Here is a 21,344-nt window from a genome sequence, read left to right as displayed (position 1 = left end):
GATGTCAAACTGCCTTATAGCCTCAGTTTTCAGCACCTGTGTAATCCTCACCTCCGGATCTCCCACCAACAGCTCTGATGTGACCTGGTTTGTGGTTATCTCTCTCCCATAAAATCTTAGGACCAGAGAGCCAATTTGAGTTGATGAGGTCGGCCACCTTGAGGCCTCTGGAGGGATCGTCAGCCGGATTCTCTCCTGTGTCGACGTAGTGCCACTGTCTTGTTAGTGGTTTCTCGAATTCTCTGGACACGGTTCGCAACAAAAGCATGAAACCTTTGTGCTTCATTGATGTAGCCAAGAACCACTTGAGAATCTGTCCAATAATATTCCTCATCGATCGTGAGCTCCAGCTCCTCCCTTAACATGTTGCTTACGGCTGCTGAGGTTACTGCGGCAGTTAGCTCCAACCTTGGTATTGTGACTATTTTGGTTGGCGCGACTCTCGCTTTGCCCATGACCAAGGAGCAGTGCACTTTCTCTTTGCTCAACAACCTGATGTAAGAGCACTGGCTATATCCTTGACTGCTCGCATCAGAAAAATGATGCAGTTCAACTCTCTGGACCTCACCAAAGCTATCAGGTATGAAGCATCTTGGAATCTTGATCTTCTCAAGGTTTTCCAAATCCTTCATCCAGTAGTGAATCGTCCCACCCCATACCTCTCTGACACATCTCCTGCAGTACTCTTTTTTTTCTTCAAGGATAAATGGAGCTAGAAACCCCAAAGGGTTGTATAAAGAGGCCACGATTGAAAGAATCCCTTGTCATGTCGCTGATTTCTCATCAAGTATCACCTTAAAGGAGAAGCTGTCGCTTTCAATGTTCCATCTTACACCTAGCACTCTTTGCACTGGTAAGTCATCATGGTTGAGATCAACATTTTTTATCTCCACAGCGCGTTCTGCAATGTCAATGGAATCTAGTACCTCTCGGCTATTTGAAAGGAATTGTGAAGGTGCAACTGTCCTTTAGCACACACAACTTGGGCTTCCTTCACTAACTCAATTGCCTCACCAACCGATTTCACGCTTATGAGGCCATCATCGACGTAGAAATGCTTCCTGATGAAGCTAGCTGCAAGGGGCACTCTTTCTCATTTTGACTAGCGAGGTGTTTCATGCCATAATTGGCGCATCCAGGGGAAGATGATGCTCCAAACAGGTGCACCTTCATGCGGTATTCTGTGGGTTCTGAGTTTGTATCCCCGTTTTCCCACCAGAGAAACCGCAAATAGTCTATCTTCTTTGCTGACATGAAACCTGTGGAACATTTTTTCCACATCACACATGACTGCAATGGGATGTTTACGGAAACGGCACAGTACAGCTGTGAGACCGTTTGTAAGATCGGGTCCTGTTAGCAGATAATCATTTGATGAGGTGCCTTTGTACTTTGCAGAGCAGTCGAAAACAACCCGAAACTTGTCTGGTTTCCTGGGGTGGTAAACCCCTTGATGTGGGATATACCAGATTTTCCCAGGCTCTGGTTGGGTGTCTACTTTCTCTGCATCCTCATCCTTAAACGCCTTCCGTAAACCTCACATAGTCGTTTTTGAAACTTGGGATCCCTGTCCAGCTTCCTTTTGAGGTGCTTCAGCCGAGCCAAAGCCAGCTTCTTATTGTCTGGGAGGTGAGGACGTACCTTAAAGGTAAGAGGCATCTCAAGGTGACCATGCTTGTTTTGCTTGATTCTTCCCTTTTAAAATCTGCAGGAAGCAAATATTCAGAAGATGGTGTTATAGGTGGTGGCTCTCTGACAGATACTCGATGACAAAGACCAGTCACCTCTTTAGCAGTCGCACGCTGTGGTGCGCTTCCCACAATGCTCCAACCAAGGTCAGTTTTAATAGCGTAGGGCTCAGTCACACCCAGGGATGACCTTCCTTGGAATTAGCGCTCTGGAGCAGTCATAGCCAATCAATAATCCGACACCACAGTCCTTTAATGGGGGTATCTCTTGGGCTATGTTGACCAGGTGTTTCCATTTGTTGGCTGTTTGACAAGTGGGGATATGTGCGCGGTCAAGAGGAATGAAGTCTCTCGTGTAGGCTGGAGGTAAGTTGATGGAAATGTTTGAGGAGAGACCTCTGACTTTGAGATCACATACTCTTTGACTCTGCACAATTGAATCTTTCCCCATCATGGTGGAGAGCTTCAGCTTTACTGGTTCCATTGCTGCCTGTAGCTTTTGACAAGAACCAGTGTTTTTTTTAGATAACTTAGCTTTGGGGGGGGGATAAATTAGTCAATTTTAGGCATTTGGCCGCGTCATCCTCCAGCGCCTTTCTTTTTCTTCTCTCTCTCCCTCTCGGCACCGCCTTTCCTCTTTTTTTTACCCGGGTTAGGGTCCATCATCGACGAAGCCTCATCTCCTCTCCCGGTCCACTCGCTACACACACACACCGCAGCAGGTACCAGAGAGAGAGATGCAGGCCAGCAGGCCAATCATAGGCCGGCGCTTCGGGAATACTCCCGGTTCTCCCTATGGCCAGTCCGGGCCTGTTCCACACATGGCTCTGTTTCTACAGTCTTTAGAATTGTGACCTTTTCTCAGACACACAAAACAGTTTATTTTCATGTATAATTTTTTTTCTTTTCCTGCAGACATTTGTTAGCTTTTTGCATCTATGTATGGAGTGGTTTTCTCCACAGCAAATACACTTGCTTATGTTTGAGTTTTGTAGCGGTGTGCTCCATTGCTTTGATTTTCCAGCATCTTTCAACCGGATTTCATTAAGGTCTGGTTTGGATGTGGAGCTCGATGAAACTGGGGCCTTCACATTTGTTTCAAACGTATTCGCTTTTGAGCGCTTCATCTCTCTTGCTGGTGTCTCTGCAGAGTGCCTTTAAGCATGTAAGGATGACACTGGATTACATGCAATATGTGCCTCTTTAGCGACAAATGAAGCAAACTCATGAAAGCTTGGATAGTCACGGCCTTGATCCAGCTGCTCTGTGACGCAATTCCACCTGGATGTCACCCATTCAGGAAGCTTGACCAGCACTTTCTGGTTCTCCTCGCAGTCGTTCAGAACCTGTAAACTCTTCATGGGACATGGCATTACTACATGTTTGGAGAAAATCACAGAATTCTCTCAGCTTGACACTCTTTTTCCACCGATCTTTGGCTTCTCTCTGAAAGCCCGTTGCACTGCAAAGGAATGGCCATATCTGGCGTTCGACCTATTCCATGCTTGTTGATAGGCTTCTTCGTCTTTTCTGTAGAAGCTGCCCTCAAGAAAAGATTTAGCTTCCCCTGCCATGTACTTTTGCAGGTAGAACAGCCTATCTGCAGGATTAGAGCATCGTCTTTCTATAAGAGCTTTAAAGCTTGTACTCCATTCTGTGAACTTCAAAGGATCACCTGAGAATACGGTAGGTTCTGGGGTTGGAAGGCGAGTGAGAGCTAATGACTCTTGTAATGCCTGGACTAGGGATGTCTCATTTTTTTTTACAGCTTGCTGTTCTTGGCCTGGGATGGAGTGAGTGAGTGAGTGGGTTCGTATCATTAACTTTGCTGCATACAGGACTGCATGATCCATCCTTTCCTTTTGTCTCTTCTTCAGTGTAAACATTTAGTTTGCTTGAATAACATCAATGTCTCTCTGATTTTCACTTTTTTCACCTGCTTCAATGGCAGCTTCCATATCAATTTCAGCTCTCTTTGCAGCCAACTGAGCAGCTGTTTCTGCCCTCTTAGCCGAAATGCTAGGTGACTCTGAGAGATGGTCAGAATGGTGGCAGCTGCTTGCAGTAACTCTGGAGGCTGCGGATCCATATATGGACCTAGCATAGTCGTTATCAAGTAGCATGTGTAACCTTGATCTTTCTGCCTGAGCATCAAACTCATCTCCTCCTCCAGTGAGGCGTACTCATTAATTGCGGTAAGTCTGCTGTCACAGCTGAGCATGCATCAACTTTCCTCCAAATTTCTTGACTTGGTGTAGTTTGGAGTCGGATGGTATCGTACAGCTCCTTTAATTGGGAACCAAGCTTCTCAGCTCTATCCAACATATCATACATGGCGCCCTCAGAGCACTCTTGCTTCAACCTTGTACGAGTAATAATAATAATAATTTTATTTATATACCGCCTTTCATACATGAAATGCATCTCAAGGTGCTTTAAACAAATCATCAAACAATTAAAAACAGTATTAATCAACAGTCAGGCAGTAAAAATACACAGTGACAACAAAACAATAGCAGTGATAAAACAAAAAAACAATCATACAAATAAAATTAGGCCAAGGTAAAAACAAATCAATTTGAGGAAAAAATAAAAAGATAAGATACCATACTCGGATCCCTAATTATATGCTCTTTTAAAAAGGAATGTTTTAAGTCGATTTTTGAAAATAGAGAGAGCATCTGTCCCACGAATTTGAATTGGGAGTTGATTCCAGAGAAGTTGGGCCCCGATAGCAAAAAGCCCTGCCTCCCATACTACTTTTTAATACTCTAGGCACAGCCAGCAAGCCTGCATTTTGGGATCGCAGAGTCTTATTTGGGTGGTAGGGAACTATAAGGTCCTAAAGATATGAGGGTGCCTGACCATGTAGTGCTTTATATGTTAGGAGGACAACTTTAAAATCTATTCTAGCAGTTACTGGGAGCCAGTGTAGAGAAGCCAAGACAGGAGAGATATGGTCTCTTTTTCTCGTCCCAGTCAGGACACGGGCAGCAGTGTTTTTGAACTAATTGGAGTGTCCTTAGTGACTTACTCGGACAACCCGACAGTAAAGAGTTACAGTAGTCAAGTCGTGAAGTCACAAATGCATGAATTAATTTTTCAGCATCCTTTAGAGATGGAAGGGATCTGATTTTGGAAATGTTACGCAGATGAAAAAAGGCAGTTCTTGAGATTTCTTTAATGTGAGAGTCAAATGATAAATTCTGATCAAAAGTAACACCAAGATTTCTGACCGTGAGGGCTGAAGTTAAAGAGATGTCATTTAAAATAACAGTATCATTGACTAGATGTTTTCTAAGATGTTTAGGACCCAGTACAATAACTTCAGTCTTATCTGAGTTGAGCAGCAGAAAGTTACGAGTCATCCATATTTTAATATCCTGCAGACAAGCTTGAAGTTTAGAAATTTTGTTGGTTGCCTTAGGTTTAAAGGATAAGTATAACTGAACATCGTCCGCATAACAATGAAAATTAATGTCATATTTTTTAATAACGCTACCAAGAGGAAGCAGATATAAAATGAATAGAATTGGACCAAGTACTGATCCTTGTGGAACGCCATAGCTCACTTTGGTGTACAAAGAGGATTCATCGTTAACATGTACAAACTGAGTTCTGTTAGATAGGTAGGATCTAAACCAGCTTAATACCTCCTTTATATTTTTCCATTTCTCATGTTACTTTAAATTTCTTATTTTGAATTAACTGTTACTCTTTCAGTTCTTGCATTTTAGGTGTTAATCGTCTTTCACGAGAGGATTTTCTTTTTTTCCTCATCTAACTCTCCTGCATCTTGCCCTTGTGACATGACATTAGACTGACTATCACCATTTTGAGACATTTTGAACTTTCACTCAAAAGTGACACCTTAATATTTAGTTAGTACCTGAAATTAACTTTCCCAACTTGATGAAATCAAGTAATATTGAGCAGTCTTTTCGGCAAAACAATAGCAGTTATTTTTAAAGCATTCAATAGAACCCTTTTTTTTTTTGATGTTCAGGATCCCTTTACTCCTGTTTGTCGAGATTAAACGGTAGTTTATGTTCTATCCATCGATTTCCTGAGGCATAATAATTGCAGTCTGACCTGAGGACTCACGTTGTAGCCCGAAACTGCTCCACGGCGTGTCCGCTGAAACCTGCAGCTGCTGCTGGATGTGTAGCAACGATGCCTGTAGCTCGCTGCAGGATGAGAAACACCACCGCCCGCCAAAACCTGTAGCTTGCTGCAGGATGAGAAGCACTGCTGCCCACCGAAACCTGTAGCTTGCTGCAGGATGTGTAGCACCACTGCCTGTAGCTTGCTGCAGGATGTAAGCACTGCCACTCGTCTTAGCCGTAGTCGGATGAGAAACTCTGAAGCCTTGTGATGGATTAGGACACATTTTCACTGTATCTACTCTGGTTAAAGGAATCACGCCTCTTACTGATGTCCACAATCAATTTATTTTCTCTCTTTGAAAGTTACGGAGCACTGTGAAAACTGCAACAAACACAATTCACATACATCACTCTCAGAAATTATTTACCATACAAAACGTACACAAATATACAGAATAATTAACGTGTGTGCCTGATTAGCCAGTAGTTTCTCTCGTCTCTTTTTCTCTTCCTCAATTCTCACTCACAACTTCCGGCTCACGTCTTACATTAGTCCGACAGGAAGTAATCTCTCACCACTATTTTAACTTAAACATTTCAATAAAGTCTGATGGCAGAACCATGAATTAAACTGCATTTAGGTTTCATCATAAACTTATGTAATAATAATAATAATAATAATAATAATTTGTATTTTGTGCTGTTTACTTGTTCTGTGGTCTGTGTGTATGCTGTGTACTTGTACTGTGGTCTGTATGTATGATGTGTATTCGTACTGTGGTCTGTATGTATGCTGTGTACTCATACTGTGTATTCCAAAGGTTCGGAGCCTTCGCCGCTGGCCTCCAGTGGGTTCCTGCCGGTTTCCAGAGGGTCCACGCCTTTGCTGCAGGCTTCCAAAGTATTCAATCCTTTTTATGTGGTATGTATACTATGTTCTGTGGTATGTGGACTGCATGTACTGTGGTCTATGTACTCGTACTGTGTATTCTTTGTTGGTACTGGGGTCTGCCTGTCTACTCTGTATTCGTACTGTGTAGTTGTTCTGTGATCTGTGTACTAGTTTTGTGGTCTGTGTACTTGTACTGTAGTCTGCGTGAATGCTGTGTACTCGTACTGTGTTTTCCAGAGGTTCCGAGCCTTCCCAGCTGGCCTCCAGTGGGTTCCTGTCAGTTTCGCCGCTGGCTTCCAGAGGATTCAATCCTTTTTTACTGTGGTATGTATACTATGTTATGTATACTATGTTCTGTGGTATGTGGACTGCATGTATGCTATGTACTCGTACTGTGTATTGATACTGCAGTCTGTATATATGCTGTATACTCATACTGTGTATTCGTACTGAGGTCTGTGTGTATGCTGTGTACTCGTGCTGTGTATTCCAGAGGTTCCGAGCTTTCGCCGCTGGCCTCCAGTGGGTTCCTGCCAGTTTCGCCGCTGGCTTCCAGAGGGTCTGTGTACTTGGTACTGTGTATTTGCACTGTGTACTCAGCATTCGTTCTATGTATTTCCTGCTGTGGTCTGCATGCTGTGTACTCATACTTTGGTCTGTGTACTCCAGAGGTTTCGAGCCTTCGCCACTGGCCTCCATCGAGTTCCTACCGGCTTCCAGATGGTCCCTGCTTTCACCGCCGGCTTCGGGATGGTCCAAGCCCTCACCGTCGGCCCCCAGTGGGTTCTAGCCGGCTTCCAGAGGGTCCGAGCCTCCGCTGCCAGCTTCCAGATGGTCCCTGATTTCACCGCTGGCTTCCGGATGGTCCAAGCCCTCACCGTCGGCCCCCAGTGGGTTCCAGCCGGGTTCCAGAGGGTCCAAGCCTTCGCTGCTGGCCTACAATGGGTTCCAGCCAGCTTTGCTGCCGGCTTCCAGAGGGTCTGTGGCTTTGCCGCCGGCTTCCAGAGGGTTCCTGCTGGCTTTGCCGCCGGCTTCCAGAGGGTTCCTGCTTGCTTTGCCGCTGGCTTCCAGAGGGGTTCCAGCCGCCTTCACCGCAGGCTTCCAGAAGATCCTCGTACTGTGGTATGTATACTATGGTCGGTGGTATGTAGACTGTGCTATGTCTATTGTGGTCTGTAGACTGTATGTGGACTGGACTGTTCTGTATGCAATTTATGTAGACTATATGTATACTGTGAACTATTATGTGGACTGTTGTGTGCACTGTGGACTGTGTGTGGACTGTTGTGTATACTGTGGACTATTATGTGGACTGTTGTGTATACTGTGGACTGTGTGTGGACTGTTGTTTATACTGTGGACTGTGTGTGGACTGTTGTGTATACTGTGGACTGTGTGTGGACTGTTGTGTATACTGTGGACTATTATGTGGACTGTTGTGTATAGTGTGGACTGTGTGTGGACTGTTGTGTATATTGTGGATTTATACTGTGGACTGTTATGTGTACTGTTGTGTGCACTGTTATGTATGCCATGTATGTGCACTGTGGACTGTTGTGTATACTTTGTATTCATACTGTGGACTGTTATGTATACCGTGTATGTGGATGTATATACCTTGTATTCATAATGTGAACTATTATGTGGACTGTGTGTGGACTGTTATGTATATTGTGGATTTATACCGTGGACTGTTGTGTGCACTGTTATGTATACTTTGTATTCATACTGTGGACTATTATGTATACCGTGTATGTGGATTTATACCGTGGACTGTTATGTATATACCTTGTATTAATACTGTGAACTATTATGTGGACTGTTGTGTATACTTTGTATTCCTACTGTGAACTATTATGTGGACTGTTATGTATGCCGTGTGTGCACTGTGGACTATTATGTAGACTGTGTGTGGACTATTATGTGGACTGTGGACTGTGTGTGGACTGTTGTGTATACTGTGGACTATTATATGGACTGTTGTGTATATTGTGGATTTATACCGTGGACTGTTATGTAGACTGTTGTGTGCACTGTTATGGATGCCATGTATGTGCACTGTGGACTGTTGTGTATACTTTATATTCATACTGTGAACTATTATGTGGACTGTTGTGTATACTTTGAATTCATACTGTGAACTATTATGTGGACTGTTATGTATGCCATGTGTGTGCACTGTGGACTGTTGTGTGCACTGTGTGTGCACTATTGTGTGCACTGTGTGTGGACTATTGTGTATATTGTGGATTTATACCGTGGACTGTTATGTAGACTGTTGTGTGCACTGTGGACTGTTGTGTATACTTTATATTCATACTGTGAACTATTATGTGGACTGTTATGTATGCCATGTGTGTGGACTGTTGTGTATACTTTGTATTCATACTGTGGACTGTTATGTATACCGTGTATGTGGATTTATACCGTGGATTGTTATGTATATACCTTGTATTCATACTGTGGACTGTTGTGTGCACTGTGGACTGTTATGTATGCCATGTGTGTGGACTGTTGTGTGCACTGTTATGTATGCCATGTGTGTGCACTGTGGACTATTATGTGGACTGTTGTGTATACTGTGGACTTATGTGGACTGTGTGTGGACTGTTATGTATATTGTGGATTTATACCGTGGACTGTTGTGTGCACTGTTATGTATGCCATGTATGTGCACTGTTGTGTATACTTTGTATTCATACTGTGGACTATTATGTATACCGTGTATGTGGACTGTTATGTATAATGTGGATTTATACCGTGGACTGTTATGTATATACCTTGTATTAATACTGTGAACTATTATGTGGACTGTTGTGTATACTTTGTATTCCTACTGTGAACTATTATGTGGACTGTTATGTATGCCGTGTGTGCACTGTGGACTATTATGTAGACTGTGTGTGGACTATTATGTGGACTGTGGACTGGTGTGTATACTGTGGACTGTGTGTGGACTGTTGTGTATACTGTGGACTGTGTGTGGACTGTTGTGTATACTGTGGACTGTTATATGGACTGTTGTGTATATTGTGGATTTATATCGTGGACTGTTATGTAGACTGTTGTGTGCACTGTTATGTATGCCATGTATGTGCACTGTGGACTGTTGTGTATACTTTATATTCATACTGTGAACTATTATGTGGACTGTTGTGTATACTTTGTATTCCTACTGTGAACTATTATGTGGACTGTTATGTATGCCGTGTGTGCACTGTGGACTATTATGTAGACTGTGTGTGGACTATTATGTGGACTGTGGACTGTGTGTGGACTGTTGTGTACACTGTGGACTATTATATGGACTGTTGTGTATATTGTGGATTTATACCGTGGACTGTTATGTAGACTGTTGTGTGCACTGTTATGTATGCCATGTATGTGCACTGTGGACTGTTGTGTATACTTTGTATTCATACTGTGAACTATTATGTGGACTGTTATGTATGCCAGGTGTGTGCACTGTGGACTGGTGTGTGCACTGTGGACTGGTGTGTGCACTGTGGACTGGTGTGTGCACTGTGGACTGGTGTGTATACTGTGGACTGGTGTGTATACTGTGGACTATTATGTGGACTGTGGACTGTGTGTGGACTGTTGTGTATACTGTGGACTGTGTGTGGACTGTTGTGTATACTGTGGACTATTATGTGGACTGTTGTGTATATTGTGGATTTATACCGTGGACTGTTATGTGGACTGTTGTGTGCACTGTTATGTATGCCATGTATGTGCACTGTGGACTGTTGTGTATACTTTGTATTCCTACTGTGAACTATTATGTGGACTGTTATGTATGCCATGTGTGTGCACTGTGGACTGTTGTGTGGACTATTGTGTGCACTGTGGACTATTGTGTGCACTGTGTGTGGACTATTATGTATACTGTGGACTGTTGTGTATACTGTGGACTGTTGTGTATACTGTGGACTGTTGTGTATATTGTGGATTTATACCGTGGACTGTTATGTAGACTGTTGTGTGCACTGTTATGTATGCGCACTGTGGACTGTTGTGTATACTTTGTATTCATACTGTGGACTGTTGTATGCACTGTTATGTATGCCATGTATGTGGACTGTTGTGTGCACTGTGGACTATTATGTAGACTGTGTGTGGACTATTATGTGGACTGTTGTGTATACTGTGGACTATTATGTGGACTGTTGTGTATATTGTGGATTTATACCGTGGACTGTTATGTAGACTGTTGTGTGCACTGTTATGTATGCCATGTATGTGCACTGTGGACTGTTGTGTATACTTTGTATTCATACTGTGGACTGTTGTATGCACTGTTATGTATGCCATGTATGTGCACTGTTGTGTATACTTTGTATTCATACTGTGAACTATTATGTCGGCTGTTGTGTGCACTGTTATGCCATGTATGTGCACTGTGGACTGTTGTGTATACTTTGTATTCATACTGTGGACTATTATGTGGACTGTGTGTACCGTGGATTCATATTGTGGACTGTTATGTATATTGTGGATTTATACCGTGGACTGTTATGTGCACTGTTGTGTATACTTTGTATTCATACTGTGGACTATTATGTGGACTGTGTGGACTGTTATGTATATTGTATGTGGACTGTTATGTATACCCTGTATGTGGATTTATACCGTGGACTGTTATGTATATACCTTGTATTCATACTGTGGACTGTTATGTATATTGTGGAGTTATACCGTGGACTGTTGTGTATACTTTGTATTCATACTGTGGACTATTATGTGGACTGTGTGTACTGTGGATTCATATTGTGGACTGTTATGTATATACCTTGTATTCATACTGTGGACTGTTGTGTGCACGGTTATGTGTACCGTGTCTGTGCACTGTGGACTCTTGTGTATACCGTGGACTCTTGTGTATACCGTGGACTGTTATGTATATTGTGGATTGATACCGTGGACTGTTATATATACTTTGTATTCATACTGTGGACTATTATGTGGACTGTATGTATTCTGTGGGCTGTTGTTTATACCGTGTATGTGCACTTCAGATTGATACGTATACCGTGGACTGTTTTGTATACCGTGGATTTTTACTGTGGTCTGTGTGTATGCTGTATACTATGTACTGTGGTCTGTGTACTCTATTCTGTGTATTCGGTGTACGTACTGTGGTCTGTGTATGCGGCATTTGTACTGGGTACTCGTTCTGTGGTCTGTGTATTTCACGCTGCAGGTCGTACTTTCGTCGCCGGCTTCCAGAGGGTCCGTGTCTTGGCCGCCGGCCTCCAGTGGGTTCCAGAGAGTTCTAGCCTTGGCCGCTGGCTTCCAGAGGTTTCTAGCCGCCCTCGCCGCCGGCTTCCATTGGGTTCCAGAGAGTCCGATCATTGGCCGCCAGCTTCCAGAGGGTTCTAGCCGCCCTTGCCGCCAGCTTCCAGTGGGTTCTAGCCGCCCTTGCCGCCAGCTTCCATTGGGTTCCAGCCCCCTTCACCGCCGGCTTCCAGAGGGTCCAAGCCTTCGCCGTCGGCCTCCAGTGGGTTCCAGCTGCCTTCACCGCCGGCTCCCAGAGAGTCTGAGCCTTGGCTGCCGACCTCTAGAGGGTTCCAGCCGCCTTTCGCTGCCGGCTTACAGAGGGTTCTAGCCACCTTCGCCTCCGGCTTCAGAGGGTCCGAGCCTTCGCCACCGGCGGTCCGTGCCTTTGCCGGGGGCTTCCAGATGGTCAAAGCCTTCGCTATTATTTCTGTTGTTTATTTCCTTTTATAGGAAAACCACACCTAATTAAGTTTGCAATCATGCTCAATCACCAATAAAGAATTTAATTGAAACTGAAATACTGGACTATGAATCTGACGGATCATCTATGGTGGGTTCGTTTCCCCACACCGGCAACAGTCTCTTCAGGATAGCCACAGTCAGCCAATCCTTCTTTTCATATCCTGTGGACTGTATACGTATACTGTGTATGTGGACTGTGTGTATACAGTTTATATATACAAAGAGTGCTGTGGGTGGGACATTTAGGGAGACTTTATAGGTATATATCATTGCTTGTATGTATTACAGTATACTATACAGTATAGTGCAGCGAGCAACATCTACGTGTGTGTGTGTGTGTGTGTGTGTGTGTGTGTGTGTGTGTGTGTGTGTGTGTGTGTGTGTGTGTGTGTGTGTGTGTGTGTGTGTGTGTGTGTGTGTGTGTGTGTGTGTGTGTGAGATTTTTAGTGACATCAGTGACCATCTGCCAGTTTTTACAGTGTATGACAATGACTACAAGACTAATCTACCTTAATATTACTCAGTCTGTATCTGACCCAACACATGAAAAGGGACACACACTGGACCTCATATTGTCATTCGGTCTGGAGTTAAATGTCATTGAGATTGTTGACACACACATCTCCGACCACTTTGCTGTTTTATTCAATATCACACTGCCTCATCCCCCGGTTAAATTGTGCGCCACGGAGCTCCGTGTGCGCACAATTAACCCTTCAACTGCCTGCGAATTCTCTGCAGCCTTTTGCGACTCTACTGCAGGATCACGACTGTGGTCTCACTCTTAATGAGCTCTTGGACATGTTTAATGGTACCTGTATTGACATATTAGAGTCAGTGGCTCCCTTTAGGTGCAAACGCTCTAAGCGAGTAGGAGAGCCTTGGTTAATGACACCACTCGCACGTTAAGACGCACATGCAGACCTGCTGAGAGAAAGTGGAAAAAAGATCATCTACAAGTTTCCATAGAAATCTTAAATGAGTGTCTGATCAAATATCAAAATGCTGTCAAATTTGCTAAAAGTCAGTTTCTATCCAATCTTGTGTCAGCTAACAACCATAAGCCTCAGTTTCTCTTTAGTACTTTGAATAATATTTTGAACCCCCTGTGATCACAGTGCTATTATTCCTTCATCCAAACTGTGTGAAGATTTCTTGAATTTCTTTATTGATAAAATTTCTGTTATTAGGTCCTCTCTTTTGCCGTCTGCATCAGATCCTGCTGTCCCTCCTATATGCCCTGCTGTCTTTGAGAATTTTGAGCAAGTCTCCCTCCCATCTTTAACTGATATTGTACAGCACCTCAGGCCTTTCTATTGTCCTCTTGACAGCACCCCCCCCCCCCCCCCCCCCCCTGCCTTTTCAAGGAGGTTTTCCATATCATTGGCCCTCGTGTTATGGACCTGATGAATTTATCTTTGATGACCGGCTGTGTTCCAGCTGCTTTAAAACATGCTGTGGTCCAGCCCCTCATCAAAAAGCATAACCTTGACCAAACAGTTTTATCAAACTTTAGGGCCCATCTCCAAGCTTCCTTTTCTTTCTAAGGTCTTGGAGAAGGTGGTATATGAACAGCTTCAGTCTTTTATTGATCAAAATGGTATCTCAGAGAAGTTCCAGTCTGGGTTTAAGTCACGCCACAGCACAGAAACAGCGCTTTTAAAAATGTTTAATGACCTTCTTTTGACAGCTGACTGGTAACTCTGCTGTCCTGGTCCTTTTAGATCTGACAGCTGCCTTTGACACAGTGGATCATAAAATTCTTCTGTCACGTTTGAACACCTGTGTGGGCATTAGGGGCACTGTTTTTAAGTGGTTTCAGTCCTACCTCTCAGACCGGAGCTTCTCTGTTCAGCTTGGCCAGCATTTTTCAGCCACTTCCCCTCTAAGTTGTGGAGTGCCCCAAGGTTCTGTTTTGGACCCACTCCTTTTCTCGATATATATGTTGCCTCTGGGATCCATATTTAGAAATTACAACATCTCTTTTCATTGTTTTGCCAATGATGTACAAATCTATTTACCCCTAAAGATAAATGGGCGAGCCTCTGTTCAGACTCTACTAGACTGCCTTAAAGATATCCAAACTTGGATGGAAGTTAATTTTCTGTCTTTAAACAAAAACAAAACTGAAATCATTTTATTTGGTCAACAAAATCTGCTTGATGGATGTGACGGCGCCATTGGCTCCCTTAAGTTTTACTGTCATTCTTTTGCAAGGAACCTTGGTGTTATTTTAGAGAGTGACTTTAGGCAAGCAGATATCCTCCATAGTCAAAACAAGCTTCTTCCAACTAAGGCTGTTGGCAAAAGCAAATGTTTATCTCCCAAAAAATGTATTTGAGAGATTAATTCACACCTTTATTACATCACGTTTAGATTATTGTAATTCCTTGTTTGTTGGCCTTGACCAGAAAGCACTGCGCCGCTTGCAGGTTGTTCAAAATGCGGCTGCCCGCCTGCTGACTGGAAGGAAAAAACGCGAGCGCATTACTCCTGTCCTTGCATCTTTGCACTGGCTGCCTATTAATTTTAGGATTCAGTTTAAAATTTTATTAATTGCTTTTAAATGTATGAATGGTCTGGCACCACCTTATTTATCTGAGCTTTTACAGTTGCACACCACTGCTAGGGCACTTAGGTGCTCCTGGCAGTACCCAGGTCCAGACTCTCCACTCGTGGAGACAGAGCCTTCTCAGTCGCGGCTCCTAAGCTGTGGAACAGCCTACCTCTCCATGTTAGAGCTGCACAGTCCGTTGAACATTTTAAAACACTCCTAAAAACGTATCTTTTCTCCTTGGCGTTCACTCCCAGCAAAGCAAGCAATCTTGGCTCTCTCTTTTTCTTTCCCTCTCTCTCTCTTTTTTACTCCTTTTTTATTCTCTCTTTTTAATCTAAATTTGTTTTAAATTGACTACTATCCCTTGTGTTGTTTTAATTATTTGTTGTAGTGTTTGTGATTAACTTTGTTGTGCTTTTGCAATTGTACAGCACTTTGGTCAACTGAGGTTGTTTTAAATGTGCTTTATAAATAAATTGTGACTTGTCTTGTGACTTGACTTGACAATAAAACTGTGTACAGGAGAGTGAGAACAGAAGTATCGATAACGGCATTCAAAAATGACCTAATGGTGCAAAACTGGGATATTGTATACAATAGCAATAATATAAATAGTGCATATGATGAATTCTTAAAAATATTTAAAACACTATGATAAAAATTAATAGGAAACTAAAATATGCTGATCATCCTTGGATCACAAAGGGTTTGCAGAATGCCTGCAAAAAGAGAAATATACTGTACAGAGAAAGTATGAGACAGAGAATCAAGGAGGCAGAAAAAAAATATAATATTAGTTAACTTGTTTTTATATTTTTTATAAGAGCTCGGAAAGAATAGTATACAAACTATTAGATGATAAGAATAACATTAAAGGTATATGGAACATACTGAAGACTGTAATAAAAAATAGCTCTAAACAATCAAGTTATCCTAAGTATTTTATTATCAATAACACTGAAAAGTACGATATGAATGAAGTAGTTAACAGCTTTAATAAATGTTTTGTTAGTGTTGGACCTGACCTAGCAGAACAAATCTTGACCCAGTGCAGGTGGTGGGAGACAGCAGGATGATGGCCAAGCTATCATCGCTGCTGGTGAAGGAGTCCCACCCCCTACAGGCCACTATCACAGCACTGGTCAGCTCCTTCAGTGACAGGCTGATACACCCCAAGTGTGTGAAGGAGAGGTATCGCAGGTCCTTCCTTCCTGCTGATGTCAGAGTCTACAACCAGCACTGCTCCCAGTAGACCTCACTGTGCATTGTACAATAAAAAACTCTGCACATATCCACACACTTTCTGTTTTGCACAAATTGGACAATTTTTAATATCCATATTTATTATTTATTGTTTGTAAATAAAAATACCAACTGTTTAAACTTACACTGTCCATATTATAAATAATAAATACTATGTCATATTGTAAATACCAATTTCATATTGTAGATATTATGTATATACCAGTTAAATTCTATTTCTTATGTCTTATTATATTGTTTATTTTTTACTTTTATTACTGTTTAAGTGTGATACTGTCCTTTGGCTGCTGTGACAAAGAAATTTCCCCATTTGCGGGACAAATAAAGGAATTCTGATTCTGATTCTGAAATCCCAGATCCAGACATTTCCAGACAAAATGACAATAGCAAAGATCATACCTCTGTACAAAACTGGGAACAAACACCAATTCACAAACTACAGACCTGTGTCATTACTATAGATTCTCTTAAATTCTAGAAAAACATTTCAATAACCGACTGGACAGTTTCATAAATAACACAAATTACTCACTAAAAGTCAATATGGATTTAGATCGAACAGAGCAACATCACTGGCATTAATCGATTCAGTTGAGGAACTAACAAATTCAATAGACCAAAAAGAGTATACAGTTGAGATATTCATAGACCTAAAACCATGATATATTATTCAAGAAACTAGAACGGTATGGAACAGTCTGGAGGGGACGCTCAGGGAATGTCCAAACATAAACCAGTTTTTTTTTAAAAATAAGGAGATGATTTTTACAAGGTACAGAAATGAGGCAGGTGTTTGATAATCAATAGGGGTATATTGTTTTTAAGTATTTCAGTGGTATTATTTATTAAAAGGGGGTGGAATAAAATAAGTTTATCCTTCCTCCCATTCCTTTTCGGATATGTAAACAGAATTTATAGTTTTCAGTTTATGTTTACCTTGTACATGATAATTTTGGTTTTTACATGTTCGAAATAAACTATCTATCTACACGGTACGCTGTGGTCTGTGTGTGTATGCTGTGTACTGTATACTGTGCTCTCGTTCTGTGGTCTGTCCACTCGAACTGTGGTCTGTGTATTTCGTGCTGCGTGCTTGGTGCTGTGGTCCGTGCCTTCAAACGTAAATAAGTGTACATCATGCATGGTGTTACGGCCCCGCATGTGTGTGTATGTTATGTCTTTTTTTTTGGTCTCCCTCTCCTGCTCAGTCGCTCCCCGGCCCCGGATCAGGCTCCTCCGTTCTCCCCGGTTTCAATTCATATTCGTACAGCTGCCATTCCGTCAAATTAATATCCGAGTAATTATAATGTAAACTAACGTCAGTTCAAGAGATTATACTTAGCCTAGCCAAATGTTTAACGACCTGTATTTTGGTTGATTTTTGTATTGTTTTAACTTCAATCAAGGGACAACTGACGAAACCGCAGCTCTCATAAAATGGAGAGCCGCTAACGAAGCCCTCTTCACCAGATGGAGGAATTCGTCTAAAACCGGATGGGAGTGAGTAAGCTTTTTATGTGTTTTTATACGAGGAGCAGTGGTCCGGTGGTGTGTTTGTTTGTGCCAGACTTCACAGCCTCTTAAAATAGTTTGATGCAACCTAAATGAATAAAAGAAAAATATAGTATAAAGCTAAACTAAATGTTTATAATACTACAAATCAAATAAGTAGTGTGAATTGTAACCTGGTGAACAAAAATGACTTAAAGTGCCACAAAGTACAAGTGAAGGGCAACAGCAATAGTACAGGTGTAGTTATCAACCTAAGTGATATACTAGTTTGTACTAACAATATTAACTATATATTATCAATATAACTATTGATGAAGTATTTGTATTTACACAGACATTCACTATATAATATGATTGCACTTACATGAATGCAAGGAAGAGAATAGTGATTCTCTATTCTCTTCCTTGCATGCATGTAAGTGCAATCATCCTAACTACATCACATTCAGTAGTCTCTGTCAGCTTGTGTGTTAGTCACTGTAATATCTTTGTTAACGTGTTCTCAACGTGTAATAATATGTTTAAGTTGTCCTTTTTTGTGTGAATGTGTGTGCTTTATCCAGAGTCTTTGTGAGAGACAGTGCTGTGCCTGTCACCCCCAAACAGGCGCAAAAGAAGTGGAATAACCTGAAAGAAAAGTACAAGGTACCACCATTCTATCTACTTTTCAGTAAACAAGTTGGACATGGCAACATTCATTCAGTGAATTTTTATTTTTTTAGGAGCTTAGGGACCCACCAACGGGGAAAGGGGTGGAGGCAGGAGGGGTGACAGCTGCCATCTGGCCATGGTATGGTCAGATGGATGCCGCACTCCAGGGGCAGCACTCCATTAGTCCGCCCCTGGTAGTTGCGGCCAATCTGACCCCCGCTACAGGTGGTGTTGTCACCCTCCCGTCCTCTGCCCCTCCCAGAGAAGGGGAAAAGCCGCCAGGGCCAGTGGGCAGCTGATGGACTTTCTGAGAGAGCAGGCAGAAAAAGAGGAAGAGAGGGAGAAGAGGGCAGAGGCGAGGGAAGAAGAGAGGGAGAGGGCAGCAAGTCAGAGAGCTGACAAGTATTTGTCTCTCTTTGAGAGGCTTGTGGAGAAAATGTAAATAGTGTATATACGTAGTAGTTGTAGGTAATTTTTAAATGTAGTTCTTTGTTGTTGTTTTATTGTTATTCTGTCAATTAAATAGTGTGAGTATTGAGTTGTGAATGAAGTGGTCTCAAAGAAATTCGAAACGCAACTGGACTTGGTTATCTGTCAGTTATTTGCCAGTTCATGTTCGCATCTGACCAGGCTGAGACTGGTCCTCGGACCTTGGACCAGTCTCAGCCTGGTCAGCGAACATGAACTGATGAAGCCTCTTGGATGAGAGGTAAAACGTCTTCCTAGACAAATCGAGGCACCAAGGCTTGTAACGGTGGTCACAACAAACGCTTCTGAAACTGAAATCTGATTGGGAGGTTGACTTTACTTACAGGTGTTTTTTCAAACCATTGTTATATGTTTAACTATACACATAATATAATCATTTTTAATTGAGATAAACTATACAATCATTTTTAATTAATCAACAAAACAATATTTACAATTAACCATTGTTATATGTTTAACTAACTGTTATATGTTTAATTAATCAACAAAACAATATTTACAATTAACCATTGTTATATGTTTAATTAATCAGCAAAACAATATTTACAATTAACATTAATTAAAATTACAAATAATTATTGAACTGATTATGAATTTGGGGTTTTTCTTTAGTAATCATGCTCCCTCAGAAATGCCGGGAGCTCTTGAGGGGCAGACTCTTCGGCAGCAAGTCTGCCTCTGAGATTGACTCCCGACAGCTCCTGACCTTGGGCAGCATTCCCCCCAGCTTCCTCATCCTCCCAGTCATCCTCCTCTGCCTCCTCCTCTTCCTGGATGTCACCAGCTAACAGGCAAAGGTTGTGGAGGATGCAGCATGCTCCAACAACCTTGGGGGCGAACAGAGCCCGGATCTCCAAAGCCCGGAGGAAGATGGCTCTCCAGCGGGTTTTGAGCAACCCGAAGGTGCGCTCAATAATGTTGCGGGCCTTGGCGTGATGCCTGTTGAAACGGGCCTCAACTTGGCCTGTTGATTAAAATACAGGTAATGTAGAATACATCCAGGAATTCAAATTCAAAGTAACAACTGTAATAAATAATTTATTCTCTCACCTGCTACAGGTTGACGGTAGGGAGTCATGAGGGCCACCGGATGCTGCAGGCAAGGGTACCCCCCGTCTCACAGGAGGAAGAAGCCAGCTGGTGAGTAGAGGGACTGTTTGTACATAGGAGACCTCTGGAGGACAAGGGCATCGTGGACTGACCCCGTGTTGCCGATGTAAACATCCAAAAATGCAAAAATCCCCTGTTGCTCTTCTTCTGCTCCGCAGGTGGGACAAGCCGGATGTGGCATCCATCTATGGCTCCAACTGCACGCCGGAAAAGCCTCATGCCCAGCCAGCCGAGCAAAACCTGCTCCCACCTCCTCCATCTCCTCAGGCTTGGGGAAATGGATAGCCTTGTGGAGGATGCCCATCATGGCCTCCAAATATGTCTGCCGTGACCCTGTAGGAAGTGCCACATGCCAGCCAGTACAGAGAGACAGCCACCTCAATTTCGTGGCTCCTGCCATGTGGCTTTAGCCGGGGCAACATCTGGACCAACAGATTGATGGTCTCCCTTGACAGCCTGAAGGCTGGTTTGAGGTCAGCCTCCTCAGAGAAGAAGGCGCAGAGGATGGGCACAGTGTTGTTAACTTGTGCATACATTCGAGGAGAATGATCCTGTAGTAAAATAAAAAATATTTTTTAATTAGTAAAACTATGAAATAATATTTGAATTTATTTATTTATTTATTACTTTATGAAATAATATTTGAATGTATTTATTTATTTATTAATGACTTGCTTTTAACTATCAACTATGAATATTTGAATAGACTGATGAATTTAAACACATGCTGTAAAAATGTATTTATAGTTCTCTCATGAAACTTAATGTATGTTTTGTGTTCTATACAAATGAGCTTCACTTGATTCATTACACAAGACTTATCAGACTTGTATCAGATATCAGAAATAAAGAAATTATACAACTTAATATGCTCCTCTATTTCACCTGTAATTGTTGGGTCCCCCCATGATTTCACCAGTAGGTGGTGCTAGGTATCACATATCAAGTATAGTAGCATAGTAGGAAATTTATGAATGAAAGGGGTGGGTCTATAGCGTTACTATTACTAAACAGTTTGGGGCGGACCCTGTTAATCCTGTTTCATACATTAATATTTATAATAATACTTCTAAACCGTACCATATTTATTTTGTTAACTTTAATATGAATGGAAAACCAAGTGCTCCCGAAGAAAAGATAACTTACGAATCCAGCAAAGGCTAGGATAGCGCGAGGTCTCTCCAGACTCCTCCTTCTCATCCTGGCTCTCCTCCGCTGAAGACGCCCCCTCAGCTCAGCAGCTTCCTCCTCAGCCTCCCAGTAAAGAATACCGACCGCGACAGCTAGCAACACTTGCCGGTCCATATTTAACGGTGGTAATACTCTACTAACTA

At 42.4% G+C, this 21,344-nt stretch overlaps 1 protein-coding gene across 2 annotated transcripts; it reads right to left on the bottom strand.

The window, feature by feature from the left end:
- Positions 1-19,395: 19,395 nt before the first annotated feature.
- Positions 19,396-21,197, bottom strand: LOC311253774 (uncharacterized protein). Of its 2 annotated transcripts, XR_014621890.1 has the most exons (3): positions 21,157-21,197; positions 19,951-20,561; positions 19,396-19,864 (listed from the first exon to the last, which is right to left on the bottom strand). XR_014621890.1 is itself a non-coding variant. In XM_084384251.1 (2 exons), the coding sequence occupies exons 1-2, from the start codon at positions 19,976-19,978 to the stop codon at positions 19,509-19,511; spliced, it is 384 nt and encodes a 127-aa protein (XP_084240377.1). In that variant the 5' UTR covers positions 19,979-20,611; the 3' UTR covers positions 19,396-19,508. The 2 variants fall into 2 exon arrangements, 1 of the variants encoding a protein (XP_084240377.1); XM_084384251.1 differs by lacking the exon at positions 21,157-21,197 and having other exon boundaries at positions 19,951-20,611.
- Positions 21,198-21,344: the final 147 nt, after the last annotated feature.

The sequence above is a fragment of the Pagrus pagrus genome (genome assembly GCF_965226575.1).
Source record: "Pagrus pagrus genome assembly, contig: HAP1_SCAFFOLD_43, whole genome shotgun sequence".
Classification (NCBI taxonomy): Eukaryota; Metazoa; Chordata; class Actinopteri; order Spariformes; family Sparidae; genus Pagrus; species Pagrus pagrus.
Note: the sequence above shows the minus strand (reverse complement) of the source record. Positions and strands in the feature narration are given on the sequence as shown.